This window comes from Cupressus sempervirens, chromosome 10 (assembly GCF_028749045.1).
Source record: "Cupressus sempervirens isolate cs-2001-9-10 chromosome 10, ASM2874904v1, whole genome shotgun sequence".
NCBI lineage: Eukaryota > Viridiplantae > Streptophyta > Pinopsida > Cupressales > Cupressaceae > Cupressus > Cupressus sempervirens.
The window spans coordinates 977,039,331-977,058,567 of NC_143127.1; the positions used below are offsets into that span (position 1 = coordinate 977,039,331).

The 19,237-nt window shown below is 38.6% G+C and overlaps 1 protein-coding gene across 5 annotated transcripts in view; it reads right to left on the bottom strand.

The window, feature by feature from the left end:
• Window positions 1–16,681, bottom strand: part of LOC149537237 (uncharacterized) — a 218,255-nt gene extending 201,574 nt beyond the window's left edge. For all 5 annotated transcript variants that reach the window (XM_089807459.1, XM_089807457.1, XM_089807458.1 and 2 more), the window contains exon 1: window positions 16,510–16,681. In XM_089807459.1, coding sequence (XP_089663585.1) covers window positions 16,510–16,662 — 153 coding nt within the window. In that variant the 5' untranslated portion in view covers window positions 16,663–16,681. The remainder of the gene's footprint in view (window positions 1–16,509) is intronic.
• Window positions 16,682–19,237: the final 2,556 nt, after the last annotated feature.

Below are 19,237 nucleotides of genomic sequence, written 5' to 3' on the forward strand. Positions count from 1 at the left end.
TGACCAAAAATATATCCAAAAAGTCGAGTAATAATGGTTTTTGACCATCTCCTTCAAACACAAATGGGCTGTTCTCCATAGAGTTTTCTAATTTTTCATCACTTGGGAGAACAACATTTTCAGATATCTCCTCCAACTTGATGTATGCTAGATCATCTATCATGCCAGCATTGCGGTCTATTTTCTCCTCCTCAAAACTTGACATAACTTCCAGCTTGGTATCATCATAAAATTTGTCCAAGTTAATTTCCATGTCACCAAATAAGATGTTGGAGTTCACAACGTTGGCGGTTTGGTCAACTCTACTACATGGGCCATTAACCTGCTCATCAGAAGGACTAGTATAAACAGCTCCATAAAATACTTCTATCTCCCAATTACCTATTAGTATACTCGTGCCATTATTAGTACTATTGTCAGGTTGATTGATAACTTCCTTAAGCAATTCTCTGTAACTGTCCTCTGCAAGGAGATCTCGAGCCAAGTCATAGTATTTGTTTCTTATCATATCTGTCTTGTTTTGCAGCTCTAGCTGAAAGTCCACATAATCAATGAAAGAAAATTCTTTTTGAATCTGTGGAGGGAATTTGTTGTACTCATCATATATGCTCATTATTTCAGTCCTCATATCGGATTGGAAATTTTGGGCTAACTATTTATGTACTTTAACAAGATTTTTTCTAGACTGTGCATCTCTCCCATAGCTTCTCTCTTAAGACTCTAAAGTCTGATGTGTTGGGACCTGACTTCTTATTAAAATCAATGTTTGGTTTGGTTCACGTTACAATAGTACATTACCCAATATGAGTCCTCAGTTTGAAAAATTTGTGGATGCCATTCTTAGACTTGAGCTGATAAAACCCCTAAACAACTCAATCCTAAATCTGCAAATTTATATCTATGGCCACTATGGTTTGTAATTAAATGCACCAATTACCATGAGTTAAGGATACTCACTTCACAAATGGATGTAGTCTCCAGTTCATAAACCAAAGTGTGCGATTAAAGGAACCGAGATATCACAGCAATGCTCTCAACTAGAAAAATGACTTTGACTTTGGCTTAAGGTAATTTTGTCAAACACTTGTCAGGAAACTCAATCCTTAAATAAGTGGTTACTGATATGTAATGCATTGGCAACTAACAGAGATAACATGCAAGTGCTATTCAAACCGATAGTGTGGAAATCCTCCAACAATTTTCTAAATGAAGTTCCATGTATTCATGCTATATATAAGGGTGGGGGATTCCAAACATCTCATTTGCCATAGTTTTAAAAATAGAGTTTGCATACGTTCTTGATAAAGGACGAGTTCTGAGATATACTGATCCCAAATTTATTACAAAGTACTAGAAACTCCAACTAATTAATTTGTCAAACAATTTTCCAATAAACTTCAAGCACTAAAGACGAGTGAAAAGAGCACATTGCTTAACTTATTTAGTATAATCTCTACTCGTTGACACACAAGCTGTGTGCCCACGGCTCCCTTCCAAGCTTGATATATTTCATTGTATGTTGATGTCAATTGCAAATATATTTCCCAGTCACTAGTGTCAATAAAGCCCTTTAATATTATGCCCACAGGAATAAGAAACTCATGCCTTCTCATCGAAAATCAAAGATTTTCACTACCATTGTGCAGATAATAAAAACGGTTTGTCACAGAAGATTGGTCTACTTGTGTACACCTGTATGCATATTAAACCAGCGCCCTATCCCGTGACCTAGACGACTGCTCTTGAAACACTCAATATGCCGGGTTAATTTTGCCGACAATGTACAGATCTGATGTCGTTGAGTTTCTTCCACCCAATATGGTCGTTGCTGAAACCCGACTAAGAGCCGCATGATGTCTATTCGAGCTATGAATGTTTCGAATTCGTGTCCACCCTCTCTACACATGAATACCCTCTATATTATCCCGTATGGATATGCCGTCCAGAACAAGTATGAAGCTGGCCGAGTTCCCTCCAGAATAATCTCTGCTGAAATCATTTGCAACGTTCAAGGAAAAACTCTCACGCAGCCTGTTAGGTTGAAATGTAGCTATTCCACGATTTCATTGCCTACTTGCAGTTGGACTGGAGTTCGTTGCTACTCCCGTGAGCCGCTAAGGGGAAACTCAAATGACTTGCAAACTTTCAGATTTTGCGTGTAATCTCTACTAAAGACTGACACCCACCCTTACTTCTTCACAACCTGTGTCTACGCCGCCCAGTATTCCCCTCTATATCCGCTCCACAACTATTGTTATATGTCAGAAAACACTGATGCGATTGAACTCAAAAGAGGACACTTACAAAATGCCTCCTTTTGCTACGGAAATGATTGTGTTATGGGTGACGTTGAATACAGTGTGCTCTGTGCTGAAGGAAGAACGAGACCTGATACAGCTTGAGGATATGGTGCTTCTCCTTCAACCAAACTGCCGACTACACTTTGTAAACCCGTACTTCAATGTCTAGATAAAATTGTTGTATTCACTGTACTGAGAGCATAGTCCTCAACGAGTTCTTGCCATTTATTCCTTACGTATTACCTAAAGAAAATACAAACTTCTCCGACCTTCAAATCCAAATCACAAGTGTTGAGGGAATCGCAATCTTTCCAAAATGACGCCCAACTTCAGCAGTTAGCTATAGATTACTATATAACCAAAATGTGGCCTCCCAAATGGTGTATGATGAAATGCAATAAAAATCGAATCTCCAGTCTGCAATGCAGTTTAATATCCAGCCTTCAATTGAATTAACCTCGGCCAATCTAAACCTCCAAGAATCAATGTTCCAGAAAATAGCTCAACCTGCTACTCCTACTAGGAACACTTCGAACATCAAGATTAAATTCTTCAAATTATTATTCAGTGGTGAAACCTGAACTGAACTCACTCCAATGAAAGGTTGGTTTTTCGTCCAACTTCTAGTACAAATTTCCTTATAAACTTCCACAGGATGGTAGGGTCTTTGGCTCTGATACCACTGTAATATCCCTTTCCGGATATTGTCCCAAAAACCCTCGATATTAAAGTGCAGAATTAAATCCGAATAGTAAAACCATTATGTGATACAAATTTCAAAACTTTAACCGATTTATAACTAGCAGATAGACATACGAGAAAACCCAAAAAAAATATGTTTATTTCCTCCAATGTTCAAAGTACACATTTAAACCAACAATTAACACAAGTAGTTGCCAAATGATGTTACTATATTATACATCAGCAATACAATAACATGCAACAATTCAGAATATTCAATCTTACAAACAGAAATAACAATCAGATTGGCAATACAGATAAAACCTGTAAGAAGGCTAGGTTTGCATCCAACCTCCAAAAGTTTATTCAAGGGTTTGCGTCCTAGAAGAAATAGCTAGCAACTGTTTCTAGCTCTCAGATTTAATAATTGTTTTCAATACTATAATCTTTATATATCCTCCCAAGTGGAGTCTGTTGTACCTTTATGTCTTTTCCCAATGTGATGCACACTCTTTTAGGCAATGTGGGATAAAGCACCTTTTTTGTCCTTTAGTCACTTAAGTGAACATAGTAACTTTTTAAAAATAAAGTGACAAGTTAAATGACTTTAATAGTCACTTAGTCAAGAAACCATATAATCATCAGGCATTAAAATAGCTGACCAAATGAACTCAGATAATCACATGCAATAGCTCGTTGGAAAGCTCTCAGCGAGACGCTTCCAAACCAACACAGAGGTATCAAAAATACTGTGCTCTGTTTACTTACTAAAAATAGTAAGTATCCGGGCAACCTACCAAAACTGCTCTAATGGGTCTGAAACTGGAAATGCCTAGGCCAAACCTCGAACTGAACCCTATAAAGAACCCTTTCTACCCCTTAAACCTAGGCAAAGTGAGCTAGCACACAGAATTATGATGTCCCAGAAAAAGGGGACATTACAAACTTCGAGATTACAGAAGTCCATAATCTGAAGTGCCCTTCACATAACGAAGCACACGCTTTGCTTCCATCTAATGATCAGCCTTAGGAGCTGTCATAAAGCGTGAAATATAGCTAACTGCGAAGTTGATATCTGGCCTAGTAGCAGAGAGGTAGATGAGGCTGCCTACTAGTTCCCTATATGTAGTATCATCAACAGAAGGAGAGTCAAACTTTGCTAATAACTTGAGACCTTTCTCTATAGGTGTAGATGTAGGTTTGCAATCCTGCATTCGGAATTTGTCTAACAGGGCCTTGGCATATCTGGACTGAGAGATGAATATACCAGAACACTGTTGCCAAACTTCAACACCTAGGCAATAATGCATGAGCCCAACGTTAGTCATATCAAAAGACTGGCATAAATTCTGTTTGATTCCTTGAACCAAAGATGCCAAACTGCCAGTGATGATCAAATCAACCACATAGATAACCAGAAGGATGATGTCACCATCAATAGTCTTGATGTACAGATTAGAGTCTGAAGAACTCCTCTTAAAGCCTTGCTCACTGAGGTACTTATCAATCTTTATGTACCATGCTCAAGGGGCCTACTTCAAGCCATAGAGAGTTTTGACCAATCTAAGAACCTAATGGTCTTTACTAGCAACCTTGAAACCAGGAGGCTGCATCATGTAGACCTCTTCATGGATATCACCATTTAGGTAAGCACTCTTGACGTCCATCTGATGGAACTTCCAGCCAAATTGTGCTGCCATGGCTAGGACTAATCTGATGGTGCTCATCTTTGCAGTAGAAGCAAAGGTCTCCTCATAATCAATGCCCTGATGCTAAGAAAAGCCCTCTCAGTGTACTTTGCATTGTTCGCTTTGGGCTGCGAACCTAATTGCTTAGACTATTGTAATGTCCCCTCTTTAGTTCGACATGGCATTGATCATGGATTTGCCTATTCCAGACTCTCGTAGGCAAATGGTGTGGAAAGAGACTCAATTCTGCGGATCAAATAGTCATATCTTGCTCTTGAAGAAGTGTTAAGAGGTTATATTTTATCATTATGTGATATTGGGGTCCACATGTTATAATTTTAATTTGAGTTGCACTTTTTATTTTATAAAATTACTTTATTATAAAAAAGTGCATTATAATGAGAAATTATAAAGGATGTTTCTAGAAGTTCTAGCAACTTCTTAGAAAAGTGAATAAATAGAGGGCTGGGCCTCTCATTTGGACATGCTTGGATTGGAGAACTCTTCTACTTCTTCATTGTGAAGACATTTGTGGACTTTGGATCTGCAAATTATTCGATCTTTGGGAACGAATCACTCCCTTGAATTGGCGACTTTGAGGGTGTGAAATATCACCTAAATTGTTGCATAATTGGAGTTGGTATTCAGCCATCTCATTGGAGCTTATTGAGAATTCGTCGTTAGGGTTTGTTTTTGGTTGGAATAAGGATTTCAGATTTGCCCTATCATTGGAGAAGCATTGGACAAGAGTTTGAAGGCAGAATAAGTGCATTTTCAGAATTGGCAAAGCAGGGTTCGGAACCACATAATTGCTCATATCTCCTCAACCCCTTGGAGTTATTTTTTATGGTTTTACAGGGTTACTACCTAACCCTAGGCGCCCATTTTCCTTGCATTTGGGGGTCCCAAAAACCCTAATATTATTTTATTTCAGCAGCCGTACAGGTACGGCCTGGTACGGCCCTGCTAGTTTGGGCAGCAGCAGCAAATTAAGGATAGTTTGGGGGTGCGGTTGGAGGTCTTCATCAACGATCTGCAGCAAAACGTGGTGTTCTTCCATAGTTCTTCAAACCAGGTTCTTGCATTCTGAAATATATGTCAATTTTTGGGTAAATTTGCTGTCATACAGTCATTGTAATAATCAGACCAGAATTGGTAATAAAATAATTTCAGAATTTATAGCATTGTAATTGAAATATAGTTCAATGGTTTTATATATATTGTAATTCTGTGATTATATTCTGAAAATATCAAATCTGAAATTACCATATTCTGAATATTGTTACTATTACACGCCAAGTGTTTGACAAAATTCCTAAGTTCAGTTTGAGGGTTTCTGTGGCCTTTATAGAGAGGGTCATTACAGTGGTATCAGAGCTATAAGTCCTGCCATCCTGTGGAGGTCTTATAGGGATTTGGAACAGCTGGATAGGAGGGAAAGTGTTTGACGAAATGTCAAAACACTAAAATCAGAGCATGCGACAAAGGCCTTATAATTTCCGCATTACCAAAGCAAGACAAGATAGGATTTCTGACCTGCAAAGCGAACAGTCTAGCTCCTCTATCCAGGTGGACATAGAATCCAGTCATACAGACACAGGGGAGGTATTTTTTGATCAAGACTACGACTACAATATGGATAGAGGTGGGAATATTGGTCAAGATCAGCGAGAGGAGAGATTTTTACAGTTACTAGACACTTTGGCACAGGGACAACGATTAGCAGAACAGAGAGCACAGGAACAGAACCAGAGAATGGAGCTTATGATGCAGATGATGGCTCGACAAATGGGATTGAACGCTAACATAGGTGGAGGAAATAATCAGAATGGTCACAATCAGAATGGGAATAATCAGGATGAGATACATAATGGAGGCGAACAAATTAGGAACAATTTCGGTCATGCCCCCCAGCAAGCTAGGACAGTGAGTTCGAGGCCTATGATTCCTACGTTCCTTCCTAGAGCTCCAGAGCAGCCGGTACCAGAACCCCAGATCACTGACATACAGGATCAGCTAAGGAGAGATTGGGAAGCAGGAGGTCCAGATTTTACAGCTGCAATCACCTTTAGAGAGTATATGGATGTGCGGATGAAGCATATGCCCCGTGGACAAGACAGGACCCAGAACTATGAGCTACGAAAGAAAGTAGGCAAACTACAGTTACCATATTATGATGGCTCGGGGAAGTCTACAGCAAGAGCTTGGGTTCAAAAGCTTGACACATACTTTCAATTGAACCCTATGTCTGAGGAAGAAGCTATTAAGTATGCAGCAATTCACTTGGATGGGTTAGCACACGAGTGGTGGCATCATGGTATGGTCACTATGGGTCATGCACACATTACTTCGTATGTGGAGTTTACGGAGAGACTAATTGAACGTTTTGATAAGAAAGATCCAGAACTCCATTTCAAGGAATTAGCCTAGCTTAAACAGTGGAGATCATTGGAAACATACATTTCAGAGTTTCAGAAACTTGCAGTGTTAGTAACAGATGTATCTGAACGAAGGCTATTGGTTTTATTTATGGATGGGTTAGTTGATCCGTTGAGAGGGTGGATTAAAGCTCTCAACCCTCCCACTTTGCAGGAAGCCATTACGAAAGCTCGTGACATGGATTCCTCTTTAGCTTCTAAAAATAAATTTCAGGCAAAGAGTTTCCCTTCAGGAAAAGATAAGGACAGGAAACCCTTTCATAGAGAGGCACAGCTACCTAAGGAAGAAAGTAAGAGGCTGGACAAGGAGACACTTAATGACTTGCGTAGGAAGAAGCTATGCTTCTATTGCAAAGGCCCGTATGAGTACGGCCATGACTGTCCTATGAGGCCAAAAGGGAAGGCCAACCGGGCAATGTGGGCTTATTACGAAGGCTCAGATTCAGATGGTTCAGAACATCATGATGAGGATCCTGATGAAGCAGAGGGAGAGCAGGAGATAGACAGTGCAGGGCAAAAGCAGGAAACAGAGCTACATTTACAGGAAGCACGACTGTCTAGTATCCAAAGAGAGGGATCTTTCAGACTTCGGGGGGTCTTGGCTGGACAGAAGGTTATTACATTGTTGGACACAGGTGCCACGCATAATTTCATTGATGCACGATTCGTAGAGAAGCGTGGACTCATTACTGAGGAGTTCGAGGGACTAAGAGTCAAGGTAGCTGATGGATACACTCTTCGTTGTGACAGGATGGTACGAGACTTACCTTTGCGCTTGAACAACTATGAGTTTAAGGCGGACTATCATGTGGTCAACATGGGTGACATGGACATAGTACTTGGAATGCAGTGGCTACATTCATTGAAGGTGGTTACCCTGAGATTAGAGGATATGGAGATACAATTCAAAATGAATGGTAGGACTCATGTGCTAAAGGCTATCCGTAATGGAGACATCAGGACTATCTCATTTAGGTGGCTGGAGAGATTAACTAGGCATAATGATATAGAGTGGGCAGCAGTTTGTACTTTGATACCTACACAGGAGGAGCAACATAAGGCGGAATATCATCCTGATATTCAGAAGTTGAGGATTAAGTACGAAAAGGTATTCAGTGAGATTCCATCAGGCAGGCCACCGGACAGAGGCATTGAGCATATTATTGAGCTGGAGGAAGGTGCTAAACCTATCATGATCACACCATATCGACATCCAAAGCGACTCAAGGATGAGATCGAAAGGACCATTGAGGAGTTGCTAGCGATGGGGCACATCCGACCCAGTAAGTCACCTTTTGCATCTTCTGTTGTTTTGGTAAAAAAGAAGGATGGAACGCTTCGGATGTGTATTGATTACAGGGCATTAAATAAGAGAACCATTAAGAACAGGTATCCTATTCCTCGCATTGATGAGTTGATAGATGAATTGCATGGGGCCTGTTATTTCACGAAAATTGATTTGAGATCAGGATATCACCAGATTAGAGTCCGTGAACAGGATATTGAGAAAACTGCTTTCAGATGTCATTGTGGGCACTTTGAGTTTGTAGTCATGCCTTTCGGCCTGACCAATGCACCTGCCACTTTCCAGTCCACTATGAACAGAGTTTTCCACCATCAGTTGAGGAAATTCGTGCTGGTGTTTTTTTATGACATTTTGATCTATAGCCGATCATGGCAGGAGCATCTAGAGCATTTGGAGACGGTGTTGAGCATTCTACAGAAGGAGTCCTTGTATGCAAAGGAGTCCAAATGTGACTTAGGGATGACCGAGCTGTTATATTTAGGACACATCATTAGTGCAGAGGGAGTGCGGATGGATCCTGAAAAGATTCGCGCTATTGTTGATTGGCCTCCACCAGAGAACCTTACACAGTTGAGGGGGTTCCTTGGTTTATGTGGTTTTTATCGCAGGTTTGTCAGTAGCTACTCACAACATGCAGCTCCCATGACAGATTTACTGAAAAAAGGGGAATTTGTGTGGACTCAGAAGGCACAGGACTGTTTTATGAGATTTAAGGAGATAATGACTACGTGCCCAGTTCTAGCATTACCTGATTTCACGAAGCCATTTGAGCTTCAATGTGATGCATCTGGAGAGGGAGTGGGTGTTGTACTTATGCAGAATAAGCACCCCATAGCTTATGAGAGCAGGAAGCTCAGAGGCCCTGAGCGTTCATTCAGTATATATGATAAGGAGATGTTGGCCATCATGCATGCTTTGGCCAAATTCAGACAATATCTTGTGGGTAGCAAGTTTTGTATTAAAACTGATCATAACAGTCTGAGGCATTTCTTGGGACAGCAGGACCTGAATGATCGCCAACAAAAGTGGGTAAGTAAGTTGCAGGCATATGATTTTGACATCTCATATGTCAAGGGAACTCAGAATGTTGTTGCAGATGCTCTATCTCGAAGGCCACACCTCACTCTTATGGTTCAGATATCAGAGGATTGGCAACACTTGATTATAGCAGAGTATGCCAGGGATACATGGGCCTCCGATATAGTAGAGGGAACAGTGATTGATACCAGATACACACTTGTGGATGATTTGATCATTTACAAGAACAGGATTTACCTGGTCCCAGGATCAAAGGTTAAGCAACTGAGAGCACTTCACGACTCACCGACAGCAGGCCATCCCGGGTACTTCAAGACTTACAAGTCAATTCGAGAGCGGTTCACTTGGAAAGGGCTGAAAGCTGATGTTTTGCAGTATGTTCGAGAGTGTCTTGTTTGCCAGCAAAACAAACAAGAACACAGCTATCCGGCAGGGCTCCTACAGCCACTTCTGATTCCCGACAGGAAGTGGGAATGCATCTCCATGGACTTTATCACAGGTTTGCCCAAGGTACAAGGACAAGATTGTGTTTATGTGGTGGTAGATAGATTAACAAAATATGCTCATTTCTTTCCTATCACCACTACACATTCAGCAGCTCAAGTGGCAGAGGTTTTCTTTCGGGAGATTTTCAGATTGCACGGCTTGCCTCAGAACATTGTGAGTGATAGGGATAGCCGTTTCATGAGTCACTTTTGGCAGGAGGTATTCCGGTTATGTGGCACGGAGCTTACACCCAGCACTAGCTATCACCCACAAACCGATGGTCAGACAGAAATTGTGAACAAATGGGTGGAAGGGTATTTAAGGAATTATGTGGCAGCTCAGCAGCAAGCTTGGGTCAGATGGATATATCTCTGCGAGTATTGTTACAATACTACATATCATATGACTATACAGATGACACCCTTCATGGCACTTTACGGTTATGAAGCACCTAGTTTTCTGGATTTATTGTTGAGCGACAGTCGGGTACCCAGTGCAGGTGAATTATTACAGGAGAGTAAGGATATAGTTGCTACCCTCAAAGACAATATTGCAAGAGCTCAGAACCAGCAGAAGCAGTATGCAGACCAGAAGAGAACTGAGCGTAGTTTTGAGGTAGATGATATGGTTTACCTCATGTTGCAGCCATACAGGCAATCTACTCTTAAGAAGAGTGGGGCAGAGAAACTTAAGCCACACTATTATGGACCATTCAGGATTATCAGGCGAGTTGGTGAAGTGGCTTATGAGTTGGAGCTTCCCGCAGACAGCAGAGTGCACAATGTGTTTCATGTGTCACGCCTCAAGAAGGCGTTGGGTCAAAATGTGGTGCCTTCTGCAGTATTACCTCCTTTAGACGATGAGGGAAAATTGATTTTAGTACCAGAATCCATCCTAGAGAGCAGAGAAAAGCAGCTTCGTAGAAGGGTGATCAGAGAATACTTGGTTAAGTGGAAAGATTTACCTGTTGAGGATGCTACTTGGGAGGGGGAGGCTATTTTGCAGCACCCGGCGTTGAGATTGCTTGAGGCCAAGCAATTTCAGGAGGGGCGGACTGTAATGTCCCCTCTTTAGTTCGACATGGCATTGATCATGGATTTGCCTATTCCAGACTCTCGTAGGCAAATGGTGTGGAAAGAGAGTCAATTCTGCGGATCAGATAGTCATATCTTGCTCTTGAAGAAGTGTTAAGAGGTTATATTTTATCAGTATGTGATATTGGGGCCCACATGTTATAATTTTAATTTGAGTTGCACTTTTTATTTTATAAAATTACTTTATTATAAAAAAAGTGCATTATAATGAGAAATTATAAAGGATGTTTCTAGAAGTTCTAGCAACTTCTTAGAAAAGTGAATAAATAGAGGGCTGGGCCTCTCATTTGGACATGCTTGGATTGGAGAACTCTTCTACTTCTTCATTGTGAAGACATTTGTGGACTTTGGATCTGCAAATTATTCGATCTTTGGGAACGAATCACTCCCTTGGATTGGCGACTTTGAGGGTGTGAAATATCACCTGAATTGTTGCATAATTGGAGTTGGTATTCAGCCATCTCATTGGAGCTTATTGAGAATTCGTCGTTAGGGTTTGTTTTTGGTTGGAATAAGGATTTTAGATTTGCCCTATCATTGGAGAAGCATTGGACAAGAGTTTGAAGACAGAATAAGTGCATTTTCAGAATTGGCAAAGCAGGGTTCGGAACCACATAATTGCTCATATCTCCTCAACCCCTTGGAGTTATTTTTTATGGTTTTACAGGGTTACTACCTAACCCTAGGCACCCATTTTCCTTGCATTTGGGGGTCCCAAAAACCCTAATATTATTTTATTTCAGCAGCCGTACAGGTACGGCCTGGTACAGCCCTGCTAGTTTGGGTAGCAGCAGCAAATTAAGGATAGTTTGGGGGTGCGGTTGGAGGTCTTCATCAACGATCTGCAGCAAAACGTGGTGTTCTTCCATAGTTCTTCAAACCAGGTTCTTGCATTCTGAAATATATGTCAATTTTTGGGTAAATTTGCTGTCATACAGTCATTGTAATAATCAGACCAGAATTGGTAATAAAATAATTTCAGAATTTATGGCATTGTAATTGAAATATAGTTCAATGGTTTTATATATATTGTAATTCTGTGATTATATTCTGAAAGTATCAAATCTGAAATTACCATATTCTGAATATTGTTACTATTACACGCCAAGTGTTTGACAAAATTCCTAAGTTCAGTTTGAGGGTTTCTGTGGCCTTTATAGAGAGGGTCATTACAACTATGCAGCTAAGCATTTCCGACCTTCAACCTTCGTGTGTCCAAACTTGTGGTACTAGTTGCATTAAATGTTCTTCTTTCTAGAACCATCTGGTGCTGGAGCAGAAGACTTCTACTAAGATGGTTGCTGAAACTTGCTTAGACTATGCAACTAAGCGTCTCCGACATTCAACCTTCATGTGTCCAAACTTGTGGTAGTAGTTGCATTGAATGTTCTTCTTTCTAGAACCATCTGGTGTTGGAGCAGAAGACTTCTGCTGAGATGGTTGTTGAAACTTGCCTTTATCCTTCTGAAAGGATTTCGCAACAAAAGCTTGCTCGGTGGAGGTGGGACTAGAGCTGCTATTGAACTATTGTTTCCACCAATCTTGTTGAAGTAGCAGTGTGCAAAGATCAATGAACTTCAAATCAACACCAGTAGATGTGATGTTGAGAGTCTTGATAAAATGCTCAGAGGATTTTGGTAAACTCCAAAGAGTGATAACCACAATATCCTCTTCCTCCATCTTGCGACCGATGGCAAGTAACTGATCACGGATTTCCTGAATCTAATTCAGGTGTGCCTGGAGCGAGGTGCGCTCATCCATGACAATAGAAAATAGAGTTTTTTTTAGAAAGAATGCTATGCTTTTGTCAGAAGTCTCATGAAGGCCTTTGAGATGTGTCCAGATCTCGGCACCTGTCTTGCCGGATGAAATTTGAGAAAGCTGATCACCAGCCACGGATAATTTGAGAAGCATTACTGCCTCTCGATCATTCAGATCCCATGTATCTTGATCAGGACCTGGAGAAGTCAAACGCTTCATAACACCTAGAACAAGTTGATTGGTGTTCCGATCTCAAAAAATTGTGAGGATCTGCTACTTCCAAGAGCCATAATTTCGACCGTTGAATTTGGAGTTATGTTCGAGCAGAATAATTGTCAAAGATGCCATGGCATGTTTTTCAATGAAAAACTGTGAAAATCTGTGAAGGCACGTTCTTCGAGGCAAAAATTCGGAAGACCTAGAAGAATCAAAGAGTGACCTAGAAGAGAGCTCAAAAAACCTAGAAGGAATATGCTATCTTTTTCTAGATCCACTGGCTCAAAAATCGAGGCACAAAAATCGAGACCCAAAAAAAGGACAACCAGGTTGAGCTCTCAAAAAACCCACCAAGAATTTGCAAGCAAAAAAAATTCCAAAAACAAAATTAGGGTTTCGGGCAAAACCCTAGCCGTCGGCTTGGAAGGTCAAAGTTGCAGAAAAAATGGTGGATTGTTGATAAAAATGGTCGATTTTTTGTTCCAACCAGAGACGACTGTGTAAGAGGGAGTGTGAGCAAAACAAGGCACGATTTTGCTGTTGCAAGCACGCAAAAGAGCCAAATCCTATCTGCAAAAAAAATCGTGATTTGTAGACACGAGCTATAAAACAAATGTCAGACGACCACGATTTGCAGAGAATCGTGTTTGATAGCAAAGCCGAGCCCCTCCACCAAGAAATCATGAGTTTTCAACAAGAAATCTGACACGATTTGCAGGTCGTGAATTGGAAAAAAATGCGAATTCTTAGAATCGCGATTTATAGAAAAGGAACCTAGCTGAAACTCAGATTCTTCACAGAGGAATTTCTCAAAAAAAATAAAAAAACCCTAGACAAGTTGTTTGAGAAAACCTTTAGAAATTATTTCGAAAATTTTTAGCAAATAATTTTGAATGAAATTATAAATTTTTCAAAAAAATTGAAGTATTTGCTTTGATACCATATTACAGAAGTAATTGGTAAATTACTTGCTTGATATTAACAGAGACCAGATAGTCAATTTTTACAAAAGAATGAGACAATGTTTCCTTAGGAAATGATCATAAAGAATAGAAACATTCTATTCTAGAGAAAGCATAAAACGAAAGAAAATTAAAGCTTATTAGATATTTACAATAGATAACCATTCACTAATAATAGACAATTTATCTATTATTGTAATACCACAGAGCCTGCATATGGAAATTATTGTTCTCCCTCTCATACCACATGTTCACTAAACATATAGGAAGTGGTTTTGTGTAATAACAATGGCCTAATAATTGCTTGTGCAAGATTTAAAAGAAAATCTCTTGAACATCAGTGGTTGACAACGATTGCATGGTCGAAATATGTATGATTATGCATTAATGTATCCAATTAAACAGAACAGTAGCACTAGCGGCATGTGATAACCGTGGACAAGGTTAAAGAATGATAATTGGATGATATCTTATTTGAACTGTCTGTGGAAATCACAGAGATTAGAATGTTTGAAATTGCTGATCTTTTATCAATGCGAATCATTTAAATTGGTGAATCTTCTTCCTTAATGTAAACTAAGTTCTTACATATGGAATTTTCAGTGAATACTTTGTCATAGTAAGTTTTGAAAATGGAATCGGACAGAGCATTACTTCTAGACCTGTTGTTGTGAGTCATGTAGTTAGTTCTCTAAAAGTTTAGATGATGTATACAAAGATATGTTCTCATTATTGAACTCAACTAGGGACCAACCACTCAGTCATGTTATGAACAACACATTTAGACTGAACTCCCCAGTGAAAGGGAATGCTTATCTAAGAATCCATGTTTTCAGTCTACATTTGAAACACTTACCTAAGAATTTATGCTTCCAGACTACATTGTACTTGTGTATTGAAGTCATTGTTAGTGCTGAGATCTAATACCCTTAATGGTAGTTATAATGTGTCCTTGAATATGAATTGAAATGAATGTGATGGCTGTATGGTGCTTCTTTTCTTGTTATATACGTGGTTGGGTATTATGATAATCCAGATACCTTATTGCATTATGAAATGTTCACTTACAAAATGAATACTTTCTTTTTGGAAACATCTTTTGAAATGCCTATGTGTGGATAAAAGTACTAGAATTTGGGTAAATTCAAAACTAAGATTACTTCTTGAGTTTAGAATTCATGAATGTAGAAGAGTGCATTCTGTGAGATATACTGTTATAGTTATTTCATGATAGTTGTCCTGAGTGTTTTCTTAGAATCCTTACGGAAGGGTGTAATGTGGCTGTAAGGGAGGGTTAGAGATGGATACAGTATGCTTTGTTTCTCTCTACCTGCCTGTACTGATATAATGGATTCATTGTGCTTCATTTCTTCTTCCAGCTAAATCAAGCTATTTTTCTTTATCGCATATGTGTAGATATGTCATATTCTCTTTTTGCATATGAGCAGATGTGCTATGATTTCATTTGCTGCATATGAGTAGATTAGGCTGTTACTATTGCATATATGTAGATATGCTACTATGTTTCCCTGCTACATTTTGTGATTAGGCTTTTTAGATATATGTGGAAAAATGGTATGTTTCACGGCTGCATTCGATCCATCTCAACCTCTTATTCTGAGTTGCTAGGCTTCTCGTGCCAAGGTCGAAGCATTCTTCATATCAGGAAGGACCCCAGAGGAGCTAAACACTATGTAGTTGGCGTGGTAAAAGCGTCTAGGCCACACTCCCATATTAGATAGCAGATGGACAACGTATGATGACTGTGGAGGTTGGGACTTGCTGATGGACATATGTTCAAGACAACTTGTTTAAAGCTCTTCATGTGATGCAATGTGTAACCATCATCTTGTATGATGTTTTGATGTAATTAATCATTTTGATGGGATATAGTTATGTGCTAATGCATCCATTTGTATAATGTACAATCAAATATATGGATTTTAGTGTCATGTCATGGATGTATGACGTGTGGGTCAACATCAATAAATTGATATTCTAAATGCTTAATTAATAAGTAAAAATGCTTATTTTGATTTTGGTTAATGAAATGGATAACTATTTGTTAATCCTAATTATGGTTTAATTACTTGAACGGTTGAATAGTCAACTAGGGCTTCCTCTTTTGATTCTGCATTTTCCACACTTATGATGATGTGGCTTTGCTTAGTAGGACATGGTTCTTACATACCTTCATTGCAAGCCGATGCGTGGAAATGAAGTGTAGAGGATAGGTCTCAGGGAGATGCTTCAGTGTGATTTAAAAAGAACAAAGCAATTTGAAAATGGTACACATATCTTCAATATTAAAAAGTTAGAAAACCAACCATGTTAATTGAGGGTTTTCAGACCTTCTAGCAAAAATATCAGTAGTTTTATTGACTCACGCTAAAAGCTTTCAAGTTTTGCAATATAATTCAAAAAATAACAGTGATTTGTTATAGCTCGATTTCATATGTAGCACATGAAGAATACCCAACTGGCAATCCAATTGTAGAAAACAGAAAATTGAAAACAAAAAGATGATAAATGTAATTACAGCTATAAAGGCAGTTTCTAAAGTCTTGAAATCTGTATCCACTCCAGTTGTTGCGGCTCTAATTTGAGATAGATTGGGTCTTCTATGGATCCTGCCATGGTTGAGTGTATTGGGAAGAGCAATTTGCCACCGTGGTAGACTGAGAGCGTTCATATTGCTTACTGAACCGAGTGGTTCGCCATTGTACACGGTATTAATTTATGGTGGTCGAAGGATAATGTTCCATTCCAATAATTCAAATGTAAAAGAATCTAAATTCTTTAATTAAAAATTAATAATAGAAACGTTCACAATTAACTTAGATAAAAGAGATGGCAGTTATCATAAATGCTATAACTAATGTTTATAAATATGGAAATCAAATTAATTATAATTCTTGGTATTAAATTTTGATTGCATTAGATTTGAACTATTTATTTATTATTTTATATTGTACAAATTTAGGATCTTTACGGTAATGTATATGTGATTTTAGTGAGTTGAAAATAAACTTGATATATAAATTTGAACTTATAAGATGTGGACCTAATCTAGTTAATGTTTTTTGTTTGAATTTATGTGTTTTCTTATAAATATTTTAAATATACATAAAGATTGACAATATTTTAATACCTTTGGACTAAGATGTGAGGATCACTTTCCTCAATTAAACCTCTAAATGGATTGATTTGAGAATAATAAACTAATGATAATTTTATAACGATGATAAAATGTTGAGTGGTTTATTCATCCATTCACAAATAAAATTCTTGATGTGGTTTGTAGATTGCTAAGAAATTGTGAAAATTTGAAAAAATTGTATTTATTTGGTTCATAATAGTTAGAATTTTAGGTGACTCTACAACACCCTTGGGATCAAATGAAAGAACAAGATAACTTCCACAAGAGAATAGCAAGGCAGTTGCATTAAGATGCAAGAATGATATTATTGATAATGGGCATGGACATCATAGAAAGGTACATAATAGGCTTGCATATATAGACAAGGTGAAAAGCAACTATGATGAGGAGAAGATAAGTTATCACTTGTGTAAGGTGGAATCACGTACCCACCTAAGGCTGATCGTCCTCACTTATGCAATGAAGTACGTGCCATATGATGAGAATGATAATATGATGTGTACACTAAAGGTAGATCTCACACATAAAGTGGAATTGGATAACAACTATCACCAACTAAAGTAGAATTCTCCTACATCATGTGCATAATATAGGTGCAAACTCTTAGGTGTATCAATGACAAATTGCTATGCAATACATTATCCAATGCAAACTTAAGTCAAGTGTAATTAGTGAATATTTAATTACACCAACACCCCACCCCTCTCACCCCCTTCCCTCTCTCCATCTGCCCCCACCCAAGTGCAACATAAGGGAATACACTTAAGTTCACAAGGCTAGATGAAAATGCATGATGGGCCCTGACTACTAGGCCATGTTAGGTACCCATGTACAATATGCAAAAAAAATGTAATTTTCCATAAAGTAGAGAAAGAGGGGAACCTCATTAAAAAAACACCCCCTAAAAAGAGAGATGAAAACAATTAAGACGCATGAATGGATGAAGTAATCAAGACTCCCCAAGGACTACATACATCATATATACACAAGCAATGATCCCTCATAAGAAAGATAGTGGGAGACATGGTATCCCCCCATAATGAATAATTTCTAAGTTCAATTCATGTTGTATACACAAGCAATGACCCCCCCATAGGAAGGATAGTAGGAGATATTATACACACACACACATATGTATGTATGTATGTATGTATACATGAAGTAATTAAGACTCCCCAAGGACTACATACATCATGTATACACAAATAATGATCCCCCATAAGAAGGATAGTGGGAGACATGGTATCCCCCCATAATGAATAATTTTCAAGTTCAATTCATGTTGAATACACAAGCAATGATCCCCCCATAGAAAGGATAGTAGGAGACATTATACATACATACATACATATAAGCACACATACATATGTGTGTGTGTGTGTGCACATATGTACTTACATACATATCTATGTGTGTGTCTATACACACATACATATATGTGTGTGTATACACACACACACACATGTACGCACACACATATATGTGTATGTGTGTCTATACACACACATATGTGTGTGTACACACACACACACATGTATGCATGTATGTATGTACATTACACTACAACAACCTTTCCAAAATAGCCCAAATGCTTCTCTCTCTCAAACATAGGTGCATGAACAAGTCTTCTATCATATCACAAGCTTGTTGACATTAATTCATGCTCGTCAATAAGATACAAAAAAATGCCATTATTCTCTATACATCGGTCTGCTACCAGTCTTCACCAAACAAAGTATAACTCATCCAGAAGTGAAAGCGATATGATATTTGTACTCATTCTTCTACACAAATCTAAGCTTGTATAACATATCATGTCATATAGAAACTTCATTGTACTAGTAATCAACTTGTGATATACGAAATATGTGTTTGTCATGATCACACAAACATATGTTATCATCGATGATGAAATTACTCATCAAAATAATACATCCAAATGCCAACAAAGACCTCAATTCCTAACAATCTCTCCCTTTGGCATTGATGACAACATATGGTGAAAAACATCAATCCAAAAATTAACTAATATCCTATTGACAACTTAATGATTTTTTGAATATCCTCAACATATACAACCTTCAACTTTGATACATTCCTACATGAA